Raw genomic sequence first — 23,479 nt, forward strand, 5'->3', positions numbered from 1 at the left:
GGTTTCCGCCCCAGTCGTTCGCTGGTAAAAAACGGGACTCACTCTTACAAGACTCCTAAGAGCTACTGAGCTATGTCCCAGGATTCCGCGCGGCAGGCGGGAGGGCGGGCCGATATCCGCTAATCCGCGCCCCGTCCCGAGGTTTGTCCAATCAGAGCGAAGCACTCACACGTAGTTTGTTTGTGAGTTCGGGTTAACTTCCGGACTTTTCCGGAAGTCGTGTCGTGGAGCGAATTTTGAAGGAAGTGGAGCTCCGGGTGTGCTGCCAACAAGCTGGACCTGTTGCAGTTTCCCAGGCTATCTGGGCTGCTGGAGTAGAGCCATCATGCCTATCCGCGCCCTGTGCACTATCTGCTCTGACTTCTTCGATCACTCTCGCGACGTGGCTGCCATCCACTGTGGCCACACTTTTCACTTGCAATGGTGAGTGACAGCGGTGCAGGGCTCCCGCGCGTGTCCTGGAACCACTTTGAGGCTGTGGGGTGTCAGGCCTAAAGGCGGTCATCGTCGGAACTCAGGTGATGGTTGGAGGAACCACACGGAAGCTTTCCAACCTGGGCCGAAGTGGGCCAGGTGGAAGTGATAGCTTCCCAGGGGTGCGTTGAGAAGAGTTAGGTAGGCGCCTCTTTAACTTGTGCTAAGAAATATGACTTTAAAACTGCATATCATATTACAGGCCGGAGAGGAGGGAGGATGTGGAGGCAGAAAGATCAGGAGTTCATGGTCAGTCTCAGCTACACAGTGAGTTAAAGGCCAGCCTGCACTTTCTGAGATCTTGTGTCAAAATACAAAAACGAAACCACATAATCCAGTGTTGCACGGCACAAGCCCCATGCTCGGGAGCCATTGTGTAGTTAGTTAGGTTAGAAGGCAACCCTACCCCTAAAGGTCCTCCCCTGTCCTTTAACTTTGAACTTTCTTGTGTATTTATATTTTAGCTCTGTCTCTTGAAAGCATGTTTGGCTTTAAAAATTTGCATTAATTTTTGTTTGTATTTAATTGTACCTTTTAGTCTACCTAAAAAGCCACAATTACTGATGATATTTAGATTAAATCTCTCATATTCGGTATTTTCTATTTTGTTCCACCTGTTGTGTTTTGTTGTTTTCGGTTTTTCAAGACAGGGCCTCTCTCCATAGACCTAGCTGGCCTCAAACTCAGAGATCTGCCTGTTTCTTGCCTCCCAAATGCTGGGATTAAAGGTGTGCACCACCATGCCCAGCTGATTTTTGTTGGTTTTTTTATGTCCACTCTTTAACTCATGTGTGAGTGTATTTGTGTGACTGTACCTGTGGGTGCAGGTGCTCTCACTGGCCAGCTGCATTTGACCCCAGTGGAGCTGGCGCTGCAGACAGCTGTGATCAACCAACCAGGAATGAAATGTGTTTCTTTGTGTTTTCTATTTAGTCGGTTGCTTATAGTGTGGATCCGTGGGTATTTATTTAGCTTAGCTTTTCAGTTATGAAGTTTATACCATTATTTATCTTACTGCTCAGAATAGCTTCTGTCTCCTGCCTCCACCTTCTTTTTTTTTTTTAAATAATTTATTTTTAAAAACATTTTTATGTACATTGATGTTTGAATGCATGTATGTTTACATGAGGATGTCAGATTTGTCTGTAACTCCCGTTACAGACAAAATTGGGAGCTGCCGTGTGGGTGCTGGGATTTGAACCCGGGTCTTCTGGAAGCACAGCCAGTGCTCTTAACCTCTGAACCAATTTTCCAGCTCCCTGCCTCCACCTTCTAACTTAATCTCCTTCTGTAGCTATAATTTGAACTCAGGGCTTTGCTCATGCTAAGTAGGTACCCTACCACTGAGCTACATCACCAGCCTCCACTTACTTTCTGTGTGTGTGTGTGTGTGTGTGTGTGTGTGTGTGTGTGTGTGTGTGTGGTGTGATGCCAGGGATCACTTGTGCACTGATAGGTATTCTGCCACTGAGCTTCATCTTTAGCCCTTGTTTGTTTTTGTTTTTTCAGTTTTTTATTCTGTTTTATTTTAAGCAAGAGGGTGTTTTGTGTGCAGGTATGTCTGTGCACCATGAGCGTGTCTGGTGCCTGTGTAGGTCAGAGAGGGTGTCAGATATCCTGAAAGCAGAGTTACAGACAGTTGTGGGCTGCCATGTGGGTGCTGGGAATTGAACCCGGGTCCTCTGGGAGAGCAGCCAGTGCTTCATCTTTCTGGCTACAAGCCCTTGCTTTTTTTTTTTTTTTTTTTTTTAAGATTACTATTGCATTATGTGGCCAGTCTGTCTTCAAGCTTAGACTCCTTCTTTCTTAGATTCTCAGGGGATAGGTCACAGGCCTGGCTCACTTATTATTATTATTGTATTATACATTACATAAAAGTAACTATTTTAACTTTTTTTTTTTTTTTTTTTTTTTTTGAGGCAAGGTCTCACTGTGTAGACTGGGCTGACCTTGAACATGGAGATACACTTGAGCTTGGAAATTAAAGTTGTGTGCCGCTCGCTACACCTGCACCCTTTTAACCCTTTTTAGGTGCTGATTCAGTGGCATTAAGAACACTTACAGTGTTGAATACCCTTCAGCACTGTTACCTGGACAGTGCGGACAGAAGCACATTTCCCATCAAACACTGGCTCTCTGTGTCCTCTCCTCCCAGTCCCTGAGACACTCTTCTGCACCCTCTATGCCTGAGTTTTCTATTCTAGGGCTCTCGTGTAGATGGAGTCTTGTATTCTTTGCCCTTTCGAGTCTCATGTATTTCACTCAGCATAATAATTTTAACATTTATCCATCTCATAACATGTATCAGAATTTCATTTTTGTTGTGGCCAGTATTTACTTGTATTTATGAAAATACCATATTTTGTTTATCCATCCGTTCGTTGATAGACAGGTATTTTCAGATTATGAATAATGCTGCTTTGAACTGCCGTACAAATTCCTGTCTGAGGCTCTGCTTTCAGTTCTTTAGAATGTATACCTGGGAGCTGAAAGGCTGGCACATATGGAGAGTCTATATTTAGTCTTTTTTAGGAATTGGCATACTATTTTCCACAACAGCTGCCTGCTTCTCTTCTCTCTGTCTCTGTCTCTGCATCTCTGTCTCTCTCTGTGTGTGTGTCTCTATTTCTCTCTCACATTTCTCTGTGTTGCACAAGCTGATTTTAAACACCATTTTATTATTTTCAGTGCTAGACATTGAACCCAGACTGGTACTAATCCCATGCTCTACCTCTGAGCTAAATCATATACACACGCACACACATACAGTTTTAGACAAGTTCTCATTATGTAGCCCAGATTGTCCTTGAACTGATAATCCTCTTGCCTTAGCCTCCCACTTGCTGGAATTTCAGGAATGCACCATAATGCCCCAGTATATACCACAATGCTCCCAACTTGCCTGCAACAAAAAAAGATAAGGATTCCAGTTTTCTCACATCTGTGGTAACACTGTCATGTGTATGTTTCTGTGTGTTACTAAGATTCAAACCCAAGGTCTTGCACATCCTAGGTCAAATACTATCCCAGACAGCCATACTCCTAATCCTTCCTTTTTGATGATAGCTGTCCTGATGAGTGTTGAATGCATCATACTGATTTTTGGATTATTTGTTTGATTTTTGTTTCTGTTTTTGTTTTGACAAAGTATGTCCATCATAAAAACCATCTTAATGATTTCAGGGCTGGTGGTGTGGTTCAGTGGTAAACTGCTTGCCTAGCTTGTATAGGGCTGGAGTTTCCATTTCGAGTAACACCAAGAACAAAACCTCAAGGTGGAGTAGTGAATACCCCTCATCCCTGCACTCCGGAGGCGGAGAGAGGAAAACCAGCTTGGGTTACAGCAAAAGAAGATTATACAATTCAGTGACATTAAGAATTCGCAATTTGTGCAGCTGCCACCACTGTTTTAAAAATGTTTTTATTTTCCCAAATCGAAATGCTATTCTTCAATTATAACTCCCAGCTGTCTCTTGCCCCAAGGCCCAGGTAACTGTCTCAGTGAACTCGATTTCCCTGAGTACAGTTTGTCCTTTATGACTGTCTATCTCAGTTAGCATAGTGTTGTAAAGATTCATTTATACTGATCGTAGCATGTTTCAAGATTCTTTCTTACTTTATACCAGGCTTTCACTGTGCAACCCTTTGAGGCTGTTTATCTTAGTGCTGGGAAGTGTAGCGCAGTCATAGAACTCAAGCCGGAATGTGGGAGCCCCTGGGTTCAACCTTTAACAACTGGGAACCCTCCTCATTTCAAGACTTGTAGCTTAGCCACATCTGCAAAATTTTTGTTGCTATCTGAGATTACATGCCCCCAGGTTAGGGATCAGGATAGACTTTTTGGAGTGGCCGGCATTGGTCTGCCTACCATTGTCTTTTTGGAGCTTGTAGACATATGTGTGCCAGACTTTCGCAGAGTTCCTTCTGTGTCTTATCATCTATATATTTTTCATCTTTTAAATTCTGTTGTCTTGTTTGTCCTCTAGAACCCAGGTCACACACATGGTAGGCAAATGCGCTATCACTGGACTATATCCCTGCCCTTAACTCTCCATCTTTAAACTTTGGTTGGTTGGTTTTGTTGGTAGGTCTCTTGAACCCCAGGGTGGCCTTGCGCTCACTGTATAGTTGAGAATGACTTTGAACTTTTGATCTTCTTGTCTTTACTTTCCACGTGGGATTACGTTTGTGTGCCATCAAGGCTGGCTTGTTTGTGTGATTTTGCTTTGAGACAAGATCTCGCTATATAGTCTAGGCTGGCCTCAAACTCCCCATTGTACTTCCTTACCCTCGCAGACATCTGAGACACAGTGTGTGCCACCATGCCCAACTCTTTTTTTTCTTTTTGGTTTTTTTTAGAGATAGGGTTTCTTTCTTTCAGGATTAGCCTTGGCTAACCTGAACTTGCTTTGTAGACCAGGCTGGCCTCAAACTCAGCAATCCACCTGCCTCTGCCTCCCAGAGTGCTGGGATTAGAGGCATGTGCCACCATGCTCAGCTTGTTTTTGTTTTGAGACAGGGTCTCACCACGTAGCTTTAGTTGGTCCAGAGTTCAATATATAGACCAGAATGGCTTCAAATTCACAGAAATATGCCTGCCTCTGCTTCCTAGGTACTAGGACTGAAGGCATTCACCCCCACACCTGGCTACTTATTTTTTTTGAGATTGGCTACTTAGTTTTTGAGATGGCCTGAAACTCACCATGTAACCAGACTGGTCTTAAAATCATGACAGTCCTCTTGTCTAAGTCTCCCAAATGCTGAGATTATAAATCTGAGCCACTGTCAAGCTTTCTTTATTCTGTTGAAGTGCTGCAGAAGTATCTACAGAAAAGTACATATGTTAAAAGTACATAGCTTGTAGGGTTGCCCCAAACCCAGCACATCCAGGTAGCCAGCATTCACAACTGGAAGCATGCTATAGAACTGGGAGGGGAGCTCACTGATAACAGCATTTGTCCTGCATGGATAAGGACCTGGGTTTGCTCTCCAGCTCTGCAGAAGACAGAGGATAATATCTGCGTTAGGAACCTCAGTGCTCCTCTGATTTCCCCACGAGCACCCACACACCACATAAAGGCACCATTCTGCCTGTGTTTTTCTTTTATACAAATGAGATCGTACAGAACATGCTTTGTGCATGTGCCCAGTTTCTCTTAAATTGTGTTTAAATGACTCATTGATAAGATGCTTCTTGGTTAACTCATCCGTTGTGCCTGCTTGGTCTTAATTTTGTTGTATGTGGTCTTTGAATGTATCTATAGTTTTTCAATGTATTTATTGGAAAGAGTTAGGTGTGAGAGGTGGCATCATTTTTCAAAGAGGAGTTTGTCTCTCATTCCTGGGGTGAAGAAGTCTGCCCCACCCTCAGTGTCTCTGAAGTCCAGGCTGGTTTGGAACTTGCAGTACTCCTGCCTAAGACTATAGGTAGGTACCTACAGGAGACTCTTTCCTTCCTTCCTTCCTTCCTTCCTTCCTTCCTTCCTTCCTTCCTTCCTTCCTTCCTTCCTTCCTTCCTTCCTTCCTTCCTTCCTTCCTTCCTTCCGTGTTGGCTGTCCTGGACTTGCTTTGTAGACCAGACTACAAAGATCTGCCTGCCTCTGCCTTCCCCGAGCGCTGGGATTACAGGTGTGCGCCACCACTGCTACCACTCTCTGAGTTTCTGAGCTTTGCCTGCCACCTACATGCTACAGCCCATGTTGCAAAGAACAGCCTTGGGCCAGGCCTTCCAAACCCAAACAACAGCACTGCTCAAGGCCTTCAGGAAGGTCCTGCGTGAAGTGGTCACCTCTCATTGCAGGCAGGCAGGCAGGCAGGTAGGCAGGCAGGCAGGCAGGCAAAGCAGGGGTCATGTGACCTGCACACACACACACACACACACACACACACACACACACACACACACCCCGCTATGCCGGATTACTTGTCTTTTATTCTCTTTTCATTGTAGCCTAATCCAGTGGTTTGAGACAGCACCAAGTCGGACCTGCCCACAGTGTAGGATCCAGGTAAGGATGATGGAGTGGAAGTACTGCAGCTGAAGACTTCCACCTTCCAGAAAGCAGGGATGGGGAAGACAACTGTGAAATAGAAGTACTATGACCTTTTAGCCCTCTTGTCTTGAGGTCAGTTGATCTCACAAATGTCTGTCACTCAGGAGGCCTGCTTACACCCTGTGGGTGGCTGGGAGATTGACTTTCCCATCCAGTCTTCATTTGTATACATTTAGCCTCCTTTAATGTTTAGCAACTGTCCCCATGCATAGACATGACTTCAGCCCCCAGCAGACCAGCAGGCCTGATTGTGTTTATGTGTAGGAACGAGGAAGTCCTCTGATTCAGAAGGACGTGTGCTGAACAGTTAGGCCTGAGAGCAGACCTAGGACATGTGGCAGGCAGTCAAACCCACTTCAGTCCTTCCTCCTTGACTTGGACCACGCCCCATCAAAGTTCTCTGTCTTGTTCTCCCATCTAGGTTGGCAAAAAGACCATTATCAATAAGCTTTTCTTTGACCTTGCCCAGGAAGAGGAGAGTGTCTTGGATGCAGAATTCTTGAAGGTACCCAGAATTTATCTCATTCTACTAAATTTTGAACCCTCTTGAGAGTTCACTTTTCATTTTTGCTCAGAAAAAGTGCCACTGGGTGTGGTGGCGCATGCCTTTAGTCCTAGCACTCGGGAGGCAGAGGCAGGCAGATCTCTGTGGGTTCAAGGCCAGCCTGGTCTACAAAGCAAGTGTAGGGCATCCAGGGCTGTTACACAGAGAAACCCAAAGAAAAGAAACACAAAGAAAGGGTACCTAGAGTGTGGATGGAGTTAGGGCTGTGCAGCAAAGACTTGGTAGAGCTATCAAGGTGAGGGGGCAGGTGACTTTGAGAAAATCATCAGGGGCATATACTGTAAGAGAGGGACCAAGTGACTAGGGGACGTCCCCTTGGGCTTTCAGGGCTATTTGGACCGAAGGACAGAACTCTTCTTTTGAGACTGTCACCTTATGAAGGATTTATGCCCTTCCTGCCCAGCACACTTTCTTGTTGGACAGTTAGTGACAGGTTAGAAAATTCTTCTCATCAGTCAGGGAGGATGTGTGAACCCACCATTCCCTAACCTGGCTGGGCCTCAAAATTGCCTGGAGAACATAGTATAAAAGGTACATGCTTGGGCTTTTCCAAGCCCAGCCATAGGTGGCATAGCCCCTGGAATCAGGATTTCTAGCCCATGTGGAAAGCAAGGCTACAGGGGAGGGTAACCAGGTTCATGTCTGTGCTTCTCCCGTTTCTCCTCCATATCTAAAATTCCCTTCCTTTTTGTGTGTGGGAGCTAGACTGGCAGCATGTCTTAGTGAGGTTGGTTTGGGGTTTGCCCGTGATTGCTGGACTCTAAGAGTTAATCTGCTGAGAATCTGATAGATTACAGCTCATTTGACCTCAGCCCCCTGGGTGTTGTGATGTCCTTGGAGCCTCCTTGTTTCAAGATGGTTGAGCTCTTGTGTTTGGAGCCAGCCTGTTCATCGTCATGGTAACTGCTCCCAGTTTTAAGAGGTGTCCTCCCTGTGATGAAGACAACAAAGGCAGCTTCCAGTCTTTTCTTCAGCTTTTAAAGCCAAGCCTATGAGACAGGGAGGGAGGCAGCATCTTGAATAGTTTGGAGCAAGGACTTTGAAGGCATCCTGCTGAGGCCTGGAAGGGGCCAGGAGACTATGGGGTGTCTGGTCTCAGGTGGACCCTGCCTTACCTATCTACCATTTCCATTCCCAGTTATTTGATTGACACTGTCCAGCCCAGCCACCAGGAGCTCTTGCTCCCAGAGTTCTGGGCAGAGGGGTTGGAGGTTGGGGGCGGGGGTTGCTTACTAATGGTAACACATGGACCTTTGAATCTTCTGTTAACCTTCAAGGGGTGATATGGAAGAAAGTCTACCGGATTCTTACACAAAGGACCCTTGCCTAAGCCTGGAAGTGTGTGTAAAAACTTTGTTTTTCTGACTGTGGCTATACACATCCCCTTTGCTCACAAGAACACTGAGTTCTCTAGACTCCTAAGTGGGAGCTGGATTCACTTCTACCCCAGCCTCTTAGAGCCAGTCTGGAGCTTGGAGGGAGGTAGACTGAGATAGGCAAGGCCCAAGACGGAGAGAACTGGTGGTGGTTCAGAGTGCTTGGCCATCCCAGTTCTGTGTCCCGGGTGAGCACAGCTGAAGCTCTGAGAGCATAAGGCTCCTGCAGTCCCAGGAGCCCTGGAAGCCTGTGCTGTTGACCAACCATCAAGCATCACTTCCTGTGGGATTCATTTCCTGCATCTTACCTAGCCTGTTAAATGGCTCAGAAAGGGACTAGAGAGATGGCTCAGCATTTATGAGTGCTGGCTGTTCTTCAAATAACAGGATTTGATTCCTAGTACCTACACAGTGACTTTCAGGGAGTCTCACACCTTATGGCCTCAGCAGACAATGTGAATACACTGTGCACTGACATAAATGCAGACAAAATACTGACACACATAATATATATATATATATATATAAGATTTATGCATTCTATGCGTATGAGGCTCTTTATGTATGTATGCCTGCAGGCCAGAAGAGGGCACTGGATCTCATTATAGATGGTTATGAGCCACCATGTGCTTTCAGGGAATTGACCTTGCGACCTCTGGAAGAGAAGCCAGCACTTTTAATTGCTGAACTATCTCTTTGGGCCCAAAATAAAGAAATCTTAAAAAAATAAAAAAGAGGGCTGGAGAGATGGCTCAGAAGTTAAGAGCACTGGCTGTTCTTCCAAAGGTCCTGAGTTCAATTCCCAGTAACCACATGGTGGCTCCCAACCATCTATAATGAGATCTGGTGCCTTCCTCCAGGACTCAGGCACACATGGAGGCAGAAAACTGTATAAATAATAAATAAATAAACCTTTTAAAAGAAGAAAGAAAATGTCCCATACCAGGCATGGTGACACATGCTTTTAATCCTTGTGCTATGGAGGTAGAGACAGGTGGATTTCTGTGAGTTTAAAGCCAGCCTGAGCTACCTAGTGACAGTCTGTTTCAAAACAAACAAACAAAAAGACCCACAGACATAAAATAATGTGCATGTCTCTGTTGGCTTGGCCTTGAAGTATATTGGGTCTACATAGCCTTATGGGAGGCCTAATGGAGGCTGGCTGTAACGTGCTCCTGTGACTTATTTTGTGTATTTTGCAGAATGAACTGGATAATATCAGAGCCCAGCTTTCCCAGAAAGGTAAGTTATCAAGAGACAAGAGGCCCTGGTGCCCCTGACTTGGGTGTTAGAGGGAGGGAGCCTAAGGGGAGGGCCTCTGACCTCTGGCAAAGCCAGGGGCTCTTCCTGCTTTGTATGTCCAAGAGTCTTGCTAGCTCTTATAGCTAGCCAAAAAGGAGAGTAGAGGTGACTGAAGCTGTCTGTGTAGGCCGGCATTGCCTCTTTCCCGCTGTTTGGAACTTCTTGCCCAGGAGCAGTTTGGGGAGGGTCCTACCCAATGAGTTTGTATCTTCAGGCCTCAGCTGCTGAGTTAGGCAGGGATTTGCTTGGGTTCTGGAATGATGAATTAACTAGACCCACAGGAGAGGGGCCAACAGTGACAGCTACCCAAATAGTTGAAGCAGAAGAATGGAGAGCTTGTCTCCTCAGGGGAAGCTCTTGGGGTGAGCTGCTTGAATTTGGGGGCCTAGGTGCTCATGTGTGGTTGGACCTTTGTCTTGCTCCCCTCTGCCCCTGCTCCAGAGAGGGAGAAGAGGGACAGCCAGGCTATTATTGACACACTACGGGACACATTGGAAGAACGCAATGCCACAGTGGAGTCCCTGCAGAATGCTTTAGGCAAGGCAGAGATGCTGTGTTCCAGTCTTAAAGTAAGTCCTGAGGGTCAGCGGGAGGTACAGCCACAGTCCTGGCTCACTTTTTTTTTTTTTTTAATAGAATGTCTCACTATAACCCTGGCTGACTTAGAACACAGTGATCCACCTGCCCCTGCATCCCCAAGGGCAGGGATTAAAAGGCATGCACCACCATGCCCAGCCTAGGCTCACATTTCTACCTCAACCACTTTATATTTATACAGTGGTAAAATGAAGGCAAATCTCTTCTTCCCGAGGTCCTTGTGTACCGTACCCACCTAGCCCGTAAGAAAAGGGGCTATAATGGCTGTGCTTGTGGATTTTGTACCAGGTAACAAGGCCTTCACAACACTTCACAGAGGGCCTGCTCAACGGAGACCTGAGTAGGCTGGGCCATGTTTCCAAAAGTGGCTCATCGTCCGCTGAGGAGGCCCGTCTGAAGAATCTTCCATTAGGACTCCAGTCCTTGGCGGGGCTGCTCTCTGGAGCCAGATCAAACAGCATCCTAGGGAGGAGCAAAGGCCTTTGAAGTCCGCTGTGCTGAGCTGACCGAGCAGATCAAAGCCTGTAGAGCAAGCAGCCCTAGACCCAGATGAATTTTGTATCAGCCTGAGTTCGTGAGCCTCTTGCTCTCCGAGGGCCATGAGATGATTGATCTGAACTCACGATTGATATTCTAGCCTGGTAGGCAGGAGCAGCCTTTGCTGGGCGCCAGTCTCATGAACAGACAAGGCCCTAGGATATTCGTTTTCTCTTCCTGCTTTGAGGCTGAGCTGAATCACATGGCCTAGCCAGTGGGAGGGAGCAAACTAGTGCCAGATTGCAGAACAATCGCTGATGGCATCCTCAGGTCAGAGATGGCATGGTCTCATGCTGAGGACAGCTCCTGGCTTGGTTCTTCTATCCCGGCACTGTAAGCATGTACCATGAGACCAAGACCACAGAACCTTCGCCGCCCACAGTGGGCCTGAGCCGCTGAGCTGTGCCTATAGTAAGGCATATCTCCAGAGGCGAGGAAGCAGCTGCTGTAAAGTCTCTTAGCAAAAGAAGCATAGGCCAAGCGAGAGCTGTAGTTCAAAGCCTGCGTTGAATTCCCAGCACTTCACACACACAGCACAGAGAATAGGTCAGCATGAGGGGCCCTCCTCCTGCTGTTTAAAAATATGTGTTTATCAACATCTTTAAAAGATAGACAAGTATGGAGAGGTACACTTCTATCATGCCAGCATTTGGGAAGTAGAGGCAGAAATATCAGGGGTTCGTGATCATCCTTGACTACATAGTGAGTTTAAGCCCAACCTAGGGTATCTGGTGAAACCCTGTCCAAAACCAAAACCAACCAGATAAAAGCTACAGGTACAGATAGCTCTCAGTGGCCATGGCTGAGAAGCACCAAGAAGATGTATGGGTGTGCTTGCTGTTCAGAAGCAGATGAAATTCCTGGAGCAGCAGCAGGATGAGACCAAACAAGCCCAGGAGGAGGCCCGCCGACTCAAGAGCAAGATGAAAACCATGGAGCGGTGAGTTTGTAGCAGATTTCTGTACTGTGCGTTCACACCCTGGGTCCCTGGAGGAGGGGCTGTAATCCTTGGGACTGCAGCTGAAAATGGGTTTTGTTAACCTTTTGACTCAGATTTCCAGGTGCATATGGGCACAGATTTTCTTTCTCATCCTCTGTGGCCCTTCCCTTATGGGTACTCTTGCTATACTCCCTGTCTGCTTACCTATGGATAGATGGCCTGTCATGCCTTTCTCCCCAGGAGCCTCTCCCCATGAAGTCCCTGACCTTGAAGTCCTCTGTTAGCACCTCTTTTTCCTCAGAAGCATCCCTGGAGCTGAGCTCAGCTCAGCTCAGCTCTGCTGTGGAACCTTTCCTTGGGCACACCCACCTGCTAAAGCATCCTAGCAGCCCAGGCTGTTGCCATAGTAACAGCAGCAAAGGGAGGCAGACTAACCATCAGCCTCCAGATTTCAAATGCCGTGGGCCGGGAAATGTTTTTCAGAATTGAGCTCCTGCTCCAGAGCCAGCGGTCTGAGGTGGAGGAGATGATCCGAGACATGGGCGTGGGACAGTCAGCGCTGGAGCAGTTGGCAGTGTACTGCATCTCCCTCAAGAAGTACGTGAGCTGAGGAACTGGACAGCGAGCCCCCAGTCACATCTATGCTGTTGTCTTTTGTAAAGCAGACGATGTAAAGGAGCATATTCTAGACCCATACTGTCATGGGGTGAACTCCAACTCTTAGGTCACCTCGAAAGCCTCTCTGACCCCCACTTCCCTGCATGGAGACAGACTTGGCTTAGAATTGTAGAGAGAACAGAGTATGAATTCTAAGTGTCATTTCTGAGGAGCTCATGCGGCCCTGAGCGGTGAGCTCCCTCATGATGTCTGGAGTCTATTTCCCATCACCACCATATCTGACCCTGTCTGACTTCTATCGGAAACTGCCCATATTCTTCATTAGGGTGATATGAAGTTGGGAGAAAGGCGCCACTTGACTGAAAGGCAAGAAAATCTAAAATGCCTTCATTTGGGGGTGTAGGGAGCCCCCTAGTGAGGCTGGATCTTCTTGCATACTCTCTCAAGTCACAGTTCCTGCAGGTGACAGAGAGACCTGTTTTTATTTCTCTACCTCATTAGATATGCAGGGCCTGTCATGAGAGAGTAAGGAGGATCTAAGGGTTGGATAAGGGCTTCGTTAGGTTGGTGCTAGGGATTCAGGCTATTCTGTTCTGTCACCTCTTCTCATGGCCGCTTGGCAGAGAATATGAGAATCTGAAAGAAGCTCGGAAGGCCGCAGGGGAGCTGGCTGACAAGCTGAAGAAGGACTTGATTTCCTCTAGGAGCAAGGTAACTGAATGGGACCAAAGGGCAAAGAAGGAGACTTGGTTTCTCTTTGGTTGCGCTCACCTAAGTTAGGCCATCCAACCTGACCCCACTGGGCTAGAAAAGGTGGCCTACAGACACAAATTCCTGATCTTTACTGTGCATTGTCTCTGACTGGCTTGTCCACTTGGGAGGTTAATTCATGGAGATCTGCCCCCACCACACTTACGCTACCTTTTGCTCTTCTTGGTTCCTAGATACATGTTAGCTGGTTTATTTGTGTGGCAACTCCAGAAGCCTGTTTTGTACCCCATCCCAAAATCAAGGGTTCTTGGGCCGGCTGCTTTTGCCTTCTGTGGGCTGCAATGTATAGCAAGAAGTGCTTGCCCTCCGTATATATGCCTAGTTGAGGCCAGCTAGCCCCAGAGGTCTGTGGTCTCTCCCGTGCCTCCACTTTCTTCTAGCCTCTAACTCAGCCATACGCTGGGTAGCTGCAGTAGGGGCAGGACATGCGGCACCACTGGCTTATCCTTTCTTGTAGTTGAAGACTGTCTGCACTGAGCTGGATCAGGCCAAGTTAGAACTGAAGTCAGCCCAGAAGGACTTACAGAGTGCTGACAAGGAAATCACGGTGAGACATCCTGGCCTGATGAGAAGTAAGGGGACATGAGGGGTTGCTTATGTGCCTTCAAGAGTAGGGCTGAGCTGTTTCTGCCTGGGAACCTGGGTCCCAGTCAGTGGTGGTGGTCCTAGGCTCTCCCTAGCCTCCTGGGTCTGGGAGGTGGGTCAGGGCTGTGCACCCTGAGCCTGGTCTGGCCTCCAGCCTGTGCCTCCTCAGCAGAAGGCCAAGAGCACCATGGATCTTCCTTTATGATCTGCACAGTTCTTACTTCCAAGGTTTCTAATCACCAGAGCGAGGACTGTACAAAGGAGGGGTTCTGAGGCCGGGTGTTGGGCGTTCAGTCCTCACTCTGTTCCCAGTACCCTTCACACAGGCATTTGTCCTCAGTGCCTCAGTAGTGTTCTCAAACGTTCTCTCTCCAGAGCCTAAGAAAGAAGCTAACGATGTTGCAGGGAACCTTGAACCTGCCTCCAGTGTCCAGTGAGACTGTCAGCCGCCTGGTTTTTGAGAGGTTTGTTCCCCTTCCGGCCAGGCTCTGTCTAACTGGAAAGCAGCTTTGAGAGAATTTGAGATCTGACAAGGAAAGGCAGAAAAAGCCTTTGAGTAGTGTGAGGATGGGGCAGGAGTGGTAGCTGTCTTGGGGTTTCCTGGAGCTTCTCACCGCATGCATCTGCCCGCCCCCATTTCTGAAACAAACTTGGCAAGTGCTCTCACTCTAAAATTACTCCCTCTCAGCCTGGTGCTGGTGGTTCATGCCTTTAATCTCAGCATTTAGGTGGCAGAGGCAGGCAGATTTCTGTGAGTTTGAAGCCAGCCTGGTCTACAGAGTTCCTGGACTGCAAGAGTCCAAAATAAATGAATAAAATTGCCCCCTCTGGTTCAGGAGTATGTGCTTTAAGGTTGCCAGCAGAGGGAGCCAAAAGACTCAGTGATTGGTGTCCCTGCCATGAGCAAGTGTTACTCTTCCTGAGTGATTTCCAGGGAAACAGGCTGGCTAAGAATACCCTCAAGGCTGTCTTCTGCCTGCTAGAGGACCTCAGCAGGAGCCAAATTAAAACCTCCTGTCCTTCACTCAGAGTTTTACTTAAGCCATTTGTTCCCCCCCACACACACACACCAAGCAGGCTTTCTCTATGTAGCCTTGGCTATCCTGGACTCATTTCAATCTGCCTGCCTCTGCCTCCCAGAATGCTGGGACTACATGTGTGCATCACCACACCCAGCTACTTAAGCCACTTTTCAACATATTTTGGCAAAATCCATATGTCCCTTCTTTCTGCCTGTGAAATTCACTCACTCAGTATTTTCTAGGACTGTACCTTGTTCCTGGGCACTGTGCCCTCTGACTTTCCACAGCTCAGATTCTCTCTCTTTTTTTTTTTTTTTTTTTTTTTTTTTGTCTGAGACAGTGTTTCTCTTTGTAGCCTTGGCTGTCCTGGACTTGTTTTGTAGACCAGGCTGGTCTCGAACTCACAAAGAACTACCTGCCTCTGCCTCCCTGAGTGCTGGGATTACAGACTTGTGCCACACCTGGCTCACCTCTCAGATTTTTAATACTGTATGTTGGGATATTCGCAGAGCTAGCCTAGCTTAGATTTAAGTTCTTAGGGTCCTGCAGTGTCACAGCCAACCATAAAAGAACATTTCTTTTCTTCCTACTTTCACCTTTGCTTCTGTTGTTTTCTTCACTAAAGATTCTGTTGTTCTGGCCAGTCTTCTCAGCCAGATAGTGTTGAGAACAAGCAAAAGAACAAAACAAAAAACCTTATTCTAAGTATTGCCATTTCATTTTCAGACTCCGTTTAATCTTAGGGAGAAGGGTCCACTCAGATCCGACATAACTCATAGCACTTGAAGAATCTCTGTTTATGTGTGTGTGTGTACATGCATACATATATATGTATGAGTGTGTGTGCATATGGAAGTCAGAGCACAATATTGTGGAGTCATTTTTCTCCTTTTACCTGTGTCAAGGGGATCTCCCTAAAGTTGCCAGACGTGTGGAGCAGGCATCCTTCCTCACTGAGCCATCTCACCAGCTCTTATTCTTTTTCCTCAGCATCTCTCTGTAGAGCCAAAATTACCTGCCTGTTCTAGTTTAGGTTGAGCTGAGGCCTGTGGGACTATAGTGGACACATGATCTGCCATGAGGTCCAACAGTGGGTTGATTTTGACAACGAAGTAGGCTCTGTTCCTTATCCTTTCTCCCACCACACCCAGCCATCGGCCATGCCTTCTCTGAAGTCCTGTGTAACATGAGGGCCTTGTCAAGAGCTTAAAAAGGTATAATAGGGGAAATGACAGTCTCAGAAGCCATACCCTGTATAAAAAAAAAAAAAAACAAAAAACAAAAAAAAAAACAAACCTTAGAGCCCAGGCTGCCTCCTCAAGGCTGGGAGTACAAAATCATTCTCTAGAGCACCCACAGCCCCTGATGGCCCCTCTAGCTTCTATCTCGTGAAGCTCAGTGTCTTTCCACACAGCTGTCCTCCGTGCCTGGCGTTTGTAGTGAGGAAAACACAAGCACATGGGCCACCGCTCAGTTCCCAGGGACTTTTCATACCTGCTTTTGCTAATTTTCTTTACTATCCAAGCTTCTCTGGGCCTCATGCTCCTATAATAGGTATTGAGTGCCAGCTGCAGCCAGACCCTTCCCCATCCTCTTGAGCCTTGTTTTAGTAGGCTAGGTTAGCAGGGGAGGGGGAGGATGATTAAGGCCAGAGCCCACCACATATGCACTGGATTATAGACTCTGGAACTCTCCTTTGTCCTCAGAAAGCTTTGTGCCAGGCCTGCATCCTACCTTGGCGCTGAGTGGACAATTCTGATCTCTCAAGTCAGGAGGACACTACATTAGTCAAACCTGGGCTGCCCATCAAGTTAGATGCAGGATGACTGAATTCCCTTCCTCCAGCAGCGTTTTTTTAGGCATGAAAACTTGGGTATAGGACCATTGCATTTAGCATTAGCCCTTTTTACTTGGCATAGTGTATCCTGAATTCCACATTCTCTCTTAGGGCCCCAAGATCTCAAAACCACTCTTGCTCCTCGGGGGCAGCCTTTCCAGTTTTCTCTGAACTGCAAGTGCCTCCACCTTTCTCCCTTTAGAACTAACTTGTTGCTGTGTGGTTTGGAAAGAATCTTAAACTTTCCTAATGTATTTGAAATGTATGGACACATTCATGAAACCACCATTTAAATCTGAAGAAAGAGAAATCCAGGCAGAGAGGATGGCAATTTCAAAGTCCCAGGGGCACTGCTAAGGTGGGCCAGATCTCTGTCAGCCTTGTAGGTGGAGATTTTATCCTAAGAACAGTAGAAACTGTTGGAAATGTTTCTGGAAGGTAGCTCTGAGGGCCAGCTCATGTCTCTCATTGTCATCTATCTACTAATGATGCCTTGAACTGTTGTCAGACTTGCTTAAGGCCTCAGGCTCCATGCTGGCCATGCTGTTGGTATTATGTGGAAGGCTCCGAGTGTCACTGTTGATCCTGTCCCATTTGTTGTCATGGGATTACCCTTTGCTTCTTTTTAAATCTTTTTAAGATTTACTTTTTTATACAGGTGTTTTGCATGTATGTCTGCATACCAAAACAGGGCCTCAATCAGATCAGCTGCCATGTAGTTGCTGGGAATTAAACTCAGAACCTCTGGAAGAGCAGCCCAGTGCTCTGAACCTCTGAGCCATCTCTCCAGCCGTCATTTTATTTTATTATATTATCTTCTTTTGTGAGGCAGGGTCTCATATAACGCGGGCTGTTTCAAACTCACTATGTAGCTGAATATGACCTTGAACTCCTTATCTATATCCTGAGTGCTAGGATTACAATCATGTACTACCACATCTGATATATGCAGAGCTGGGATTGAATCCAGGGCCTCATGTATGCTAGGCTAGCACTGTACCATCTGAGCCACATCCCCAGCCATGCCTCTGTTATTTTAGGGTAGCCTTGGGAAGTGGCCCTGCCTCTAACCTTGCCAGACCTGGCCTTGCTTTTCAGCTTGTGAGGTCCGAGGAAAACCTAGAAGGGGTGGGGCCGGCTGCAAGGGACTCTTGCTCTTCTTTCAGGAGTTTTGCAAAGCTGCACCACAGCCCTTTGCCCACTGGGATGCAAATCAGAGGAAAGGGTGCTATAGGTGAGGTGCTAGGAAGACATCTCTAGTGAGACCTAAGGGTTCCTAAGGGCTGGTGAGATCCAGGGAGACCTTCATTTGAGGTAGGACTGATAGGAGCTGAGTTCGTGTAGGAGGTGTTGACAACTCTGTGCCACACAGGTAACACATCTGCCTAGGGCTTTGGCCCTAGCTTAGAGCCAAAGAGAGGAGGGATTTGAGTGTCTTGCCTCATTTCCTGAGGCCCCTGACATGAAGCTGTGTAAGTTGGCCATAGGTGAGTATCTCAGAGGTGACAGAATCACTCAGAGTGCCTCAAGCCAAGCCTGTACTGCAGTGAAGGAAAAACCACAGAATCCTACGTTTCTGGAGGAGAGGGTATCCCAACTCACGTGATTGTACATGCATATATAGGTCTTGTTTGTTTGTTTGTTTGTTTGTTTGAGAGAAATCTCTCTGGCTGTCCTGGAACTTACTGTAGATCAGGCTGTCCTCAAGTTCACAGTCCACCTTGCCGCTGCTGGGATTAGAGGTGTGTGCCATAGTGCCTGGCTTATACATGCATGTATTTTTTATATTCTCTTTTTCTCTTTCAGGCAGTTTTGATATATAGTGATATATAGCTTAGGTTGGCCTCAAACTCATGTAGCCCATTCTGGCTTTGAACTCATGATCTTCTTTCCTGAGATCCTAGGTGTGTGACATTCCACCCAGCCTCTGTATTGCTTTTAATTGACTATATGAGTATTTTTCTATGTTACTAAAGTTACTCTTGAGTACCACATAGTGTCTTCATCCTTGTCATCTCCTGAAGTGCCAAACCACTATCACAGCATTTGCTGTGATAAACAGCCACATCTTCCCATCTGTATCACTCTGTGGTAGCATGTGAGAATGGCTTCTTGTACTGAATTCTGAGAAAGGCGTATGTGTGGTCAAAGGGAAATAGCCCATTCATTTGGTTTAGCATTTCCCCCTGCATTTATTATAAGCCTTAGTGCATGTACCACATGTACAGGTCAGAAGATAACCTGGGGTCAGTTTTCTTCTAGCATATGGGTCTTGGGGATCAGCTCAGGTTGTTGGCCTTTACCCACTGAGCCACCTCACCAGCCTCTTTTTTGAGTTTTGTTCTAGTTTTCCTTACTTCCTTCTTTTTCCAGATTTTCAGTGGTTACATAGCTATGCAAAGGCTGAAGTTTTTTGGTTAGGCCTCTCTCTAGGATGACCCTGAGTCGGGTTGGCATTAGGATCCCCTGGAGTTGACTGTCTCTTTCTTCCTTTTCCTCCTCTTTTGTTTCTTTTTTTTTTTTTTTAACACTTTTATGTGTGTGTGTGAGAGTATGTACGCGTGCGCGTTTGTGCATAGATGTGTTTTGATGAATGTGTGCTACAACATGCATGTGGTATCAGAGGACAACTGGAGGGATTCATTTTTCTCCATCCACCTTGTTGATGCCAAGAACTGAACTTGGGGCTTCAGGCTTGGAAACAGTTGTCTTTCCCAGCTGAGACAAATCGCTGGGCCAAGCTGAGTTGCCTCTGATCCTTGAGCTGTGATCTTTCTGGGTTGTCACTGCAGTCCCAAGTAGTGAGATTGTCTCTACCCTCAGCCCAGCCCCTGTGGAGATGCTGAATCCGAAGCTCCACCGGCCGTCCTTCAGTGATGAGATTGACCTCAATGCTACTTTTGATGTAAAAACCCCTCCAGCCCAAACGCCCAGCTCCCAGCACAGCCACCCCAAGAAGCTGGAGAGGACACAGTGAGTATTGGTCCCTGGCGGTGCCCAGAACCTGGCCGGGAGTGGCTAAGTCACCAGTGGGTCCTGCCCTGATAGCGCTAAGTGCCGGATGCAGCTGCTTAGGGTAGGACACAGCTTTGGCCCAGCTGCCTCTTCCTTGGCCTGAGCGCTCATTCTGCGTACAGTCCTCCTGCTTGTCTCCTTAACCCTCATCACCCTCAAGATGATGTGTTGGGATTCGAGAGAGAACTCGTGAGTCCCGGCAGGGGAAATCTGGATGGGTGGTGAGGCAGGTGTTCCAATACTTTGAAAGCCTGCCAGAGTCCTGAGTGTGGGACTCCGAATTTTCCCAAGTACCTCCAAGGTCATGCTTAATGCAGGACCATCTCAAACCATGACCCTCCCGCCCAGGGAAATATCCCATTTAAGCAGACACGAAGACCTGTGTGGAGCTGTAAGGGGACACATGGGGCCTGCTCTAGATGTGCAGTGGAACTAGGAGGGGAGCCCATCTCCTTGACCAGGCACACCAGTGTAGTCACGGTGGAAATGACTGCCCCTTCATCTGCTTACATCTGTGGCACTCCAGTAAGGGAATTCTTTTCACATTTTAAAAAATTACATTTATTTTTGTGTATGTGAGGGGGACACATACCGTGATCAGAGGACAATTTGTAGGGTTGGTTCTTGTTTTGTTCCATGTAAGGACTAAAGATCAAAGTCATGTCCACAGGCTGAACCATCTCTCTGGTCCTAAGGAAAGCATAATGAGAGACTTCGAATATAAGACAAAGAAATTGTTATGTTAGGCAATGGCGTGAAAGAGAATGGAAGGGCGGACCAGCTGGGCATAACACCTGTGCTGCTGGAGGCTGGGCCTAGTAGCAGTGAGAAGTCTTGAGTCATGCTGGCTGCAGCAGAGCGCTTATGATGTTAGCTCTGCCCTCTGGCTTCCTTCAGTTGCTTCCTCTTCAACTGTCAATTGAGGTTCAGGTTCGGAATATAGTTCAGTGATAGAGTGCCTCCCATGGAAAGGGCCCTGAATTCAACCCCCAGTTCTACAAACAAGGAAGAAGGGAGAGGACAAAGAGAAAAATGATGATTATAGGCACATGGGGTCGTCAAGCTAATAGACACTTCCACCATCTTCAGCGATTGTGAGGGAGCACAGAACACCCCTAACCTGGCTTTGCCTGATCAGAGCCAGACTTGTAATAGGTAGAGAGTCTCCTTATGGTCATCATGTGGGTTCACTACGGATTAGGGAAACTAGATCAGAGGTGTTCAGAGTCAGCAGGCCCTGCTCCTACCCCATCCTCATGGCTTGAGATGCTCCAGCCTCCTCTCTTAACTAGAAAAATGCCAGGAGAGAGTTTCTAGCTGTGAGGGTCCCACGAGTTGGGTGGAAATAGTGTCCAGAATAGAATCCACAACCCAGCTCTTGTTCACTTCTGCTGCAGGCCCTTCTTGCAAGGGTCCTGTGGAAGTCTGGGAGTGCTCTGCAGGCCGCATTGCCAGGTCTTACTGAGGCTTTTGTGGAGGTGGTGTCTCTAACCCCCAAACAGACAGGATGGGGCCTGAGCTCATTTGATAGCTTCTGCCTTTAAGAGGCTGTGAATGCATGTCCTCCTGCGCATAGTAAGTTGGCTGGGCTCCCTAGGCTAGGTAGAGACTAGAACATGTGAAGACCCCAAGAACGTGGGGAACATTAAAATGAAACCACAAACTGGGCCATGGTCCCATCCACCCTGACTCTGACACAATTCTTCTCAGTTATTCACAGACTTGTACTTGGGGTAGAGGTACTTTGCCCAAAGCATAGCCATGATGGCAGCCATGCCACACAGTGGGTCCTTTAAAGGACATGTGCCAAGTCTGGCCCTCTTCTTGATTACTTGCCTCTTGCCTTCATGTCTCACACTCTTACAGCTCTCCTGTGGAGGACGTCCTCAAGAAGATACCCAAAGTCTCCAAGCAGGTAAGGGCCAGGGGTTCCTCGAATACACACAAGCAGTCACATAGTCCTTGCCAGAACTGTCATGAAAAACCTATACTTCTAAACTGGGCATGGAGCCGGGCACAGTGCTGCACACCTGTAATCCCAGCACCCGGGGAGGCAGAGGCAGGCAGATCTCTGAGTTGGGGGCCAGCCTGGTCTACAAAGAGAGTGCAGGACAGCCAAGGCTACACAGATTTAAACCCTGTCTTGAAAAAACAAACAAGCAAAGAGAAAACTGGGCATGGTACTTCATGCCTGTAACCCAGCGTTCAGGAGGCAAAGGCAGGAGGACCCGCACGGTGAGTCAGGGCAGCCTGAGCTATAGTGAGGCCATCTCAAAACAAAACAAAGAAAAAGAAAAACTATTTCTGAGAGTGCAAACTAGGTTCAGGTTCCCTCCCCTGGCCCAGGACTAAGACTCTTCAGAGCCATACTTGGGATCTTCACTCATTGCCCTCTGCCCCCTGTCTGAGACATCAGATTTTCCTGAACTTCCACCCTCACTACCCTGTGTCCTGGGCTGCTGTCTGACTCTGGCACTACCCCAACAGGAGTTCCAGCTCTCACTGGGTGGTCAGCGCTGTGTAGGAGAGCCAGATGAGGAACTGACTGGTGGCTTCCCTGTCTTCATCCGGAATGCTGTCCGGGCCCAGAAACAACACAACAGGAGCACAGCGGAGTCCCGCTGCAGCACAGATGTGGTGAGTGTGGCGAGCATCCAGCCTCGGGTCAGCAGCTCCCTTTCCATTACTGACCCACTCATCTCTTCCTTCTGCCCTAGGTAAGAATAGGCTTTGATGGACTTGGAGGACGAACAAAATTTATCCAGCCTGTATCCTTTTTCTATGGGCATGGCCTGAGCTGAGCTTAGGAGCATACACCATGCCCTGACCCGAGTCTCCAGGCTCCTTGCTGCCAGTGTCTGCAACCTTAGATTGGCAGAGCTGCACCTTGTTGCTCAGGTGTCATTCCAGTCCCCACTCCATGCTTCTTCCTTGACATCGCTTCCAGACTGACACAGCCATTATCCGACCAATGCCTGTTAAGCCCAAAGCCAGGAATAAACAGAAAGTGAGAATAAAGACTATGAATTCTCCTTCCCAGCCCAAGCTGGATACCTTCATGCGTCAATGAACAGTGAACAGAGTCATGTCTCCAATTAGTAGGCCAAGACTTGGCTACCCAGAGAGTGTTTTAGAAGATGGCTCATCTTCTTGGACCAGTGCAGGAAGAGACACCCAGAAAATGCACTCCTGTGTCCTCTTTGCCCTGAAGCACACTGGATTGACCTCTGGGAGCTGACATGACCAGTTTACAGTTCTACTCAGCAGGGCCGGCTTCTTTTTGCCAGGTTTTGCTTACAGCTCCAACCAGATGTGGCTGGGTGCCTGTTTTTATAGAACACTCACTTTTGACTATATATGGATGGAAGTGCTGGAGGACTCCTAAGCGGGCTAGCCTGAACTTCTGCCTGCCTCCAGCTCATTGCTTGAAATGGGGAACAATAAGGGAAGGATGGGGAAGATTTCCATGTAAAATAAAAGGCATCTTTTTTTTCCAGGCTCTGGATGTATAAATTTGTACCAGGACTTTAGAAAATTGGTATGACTTTCTAAAGCAGGAGCATTACCAATGTTTATACCTAGTATCTCTATCTCCAGGAGTTATAGCGGGACATTTTAGACCTCCCTGCAGATGAAGAAGACATGGAGACTTATTTATAAAAGCCAAGGCACTATAGTTGGGCATGTTCTTAGCTATTCTAACCAGAAAATTATGGCCTGTGTCCCACTACATGGCCTGTTACCTCTCTCTTACTCAGTCCTAGCTCCTGTTTCTTCCTGTGTCACG

The 23,479-nt window shown here is 47.4% G+C and overlaps 1 protein-coding gene across 2 annotated transcripts; it reads left to right on the plus strand.

The window, feature by feature from the left end:
* The first annotated feature begins 249 nt into the window (after positions 1 to 249).
* Positions 250 to 23,185, plus strand: Traip (TRAF interacting protein). Of its 2 annotated transcripts, none has more exons than XM_055629781.1 (15): positions 250 to 423; positions 6,425 to 6,482; positions 6,949 to 7,032; positions 9,671 to 9,710; positions 10,212 to 10,339; positions 11,750 to 11,844; positions 12,328 to 12,441; positions 13,086 to 13,173; positions 13,691 to 13,780; positions 14,194 to 14,282; positions 19,501 to 19,650; positions 21,559 to 21,607; positions 22,180 to 22,329; positions 22,410 to 22,460; positions 22,640 to 23,185. In XM_055629781.1, exons 1-15 carry the CDS (start codon positions 326 to 328, stop codon positions 22,760 to 22,762), a joined length of 1,407 nt encoding a protein of 468 aa, XP_055485756.1. In that variant the 5' UTR covers positions 250 to 325; the 3' UTR covers positions 22,763 to 23,185. The 2 variants fall into 2 exon arrangements, with proteins under 2 accessions (XP_055485756.1, XP_055485759.1); XM_055629784.1 differs by lacking the exon at positions 250 to 423 and adding an exon at positions 731 to 741.
* The last annotated feature ends 294 nt before the right edge of the window (positions 23,186 to 23,479 follow it).

This window comes from Psammomys obesus, unplaced genomic scaffold, assembly GCF_907164565.1.
Source record: "Psammomys obesus unplaced genomic scaffold, mPsaObe1.curated_primary_1811, whole genome shotgun sequence".
NCBI lineage: Eukaryota > Metazoa > Chordata > Mammalia > Rodentia > Muridae > Psammomys > Psammomys obesus.

Bases quoted from the DNA above. Each gene is read 5' to 3' on its own strand.
- Traip (XM_055629781.1), top strand. From the start codon at position 326: ATGCCTATCCGCGCCCTGTGCACTATCTGCTCTGACTTCTTCGATCAC. The intron at 12,442-13,085 runs GTACGTGAGCTG...GCCGCTTGGCAG, and splicing joins TACTGCATCTCCCTCAAGAA to AGAATATGAGAATCTGAAAG. The intron at 22,461-22,639 runs GTATCCTTTTTC...CATCGCTTCCAG, and splicing joins GAACAAAATTTATCCAGCCT to ACTGACACAGCCATTATCCG.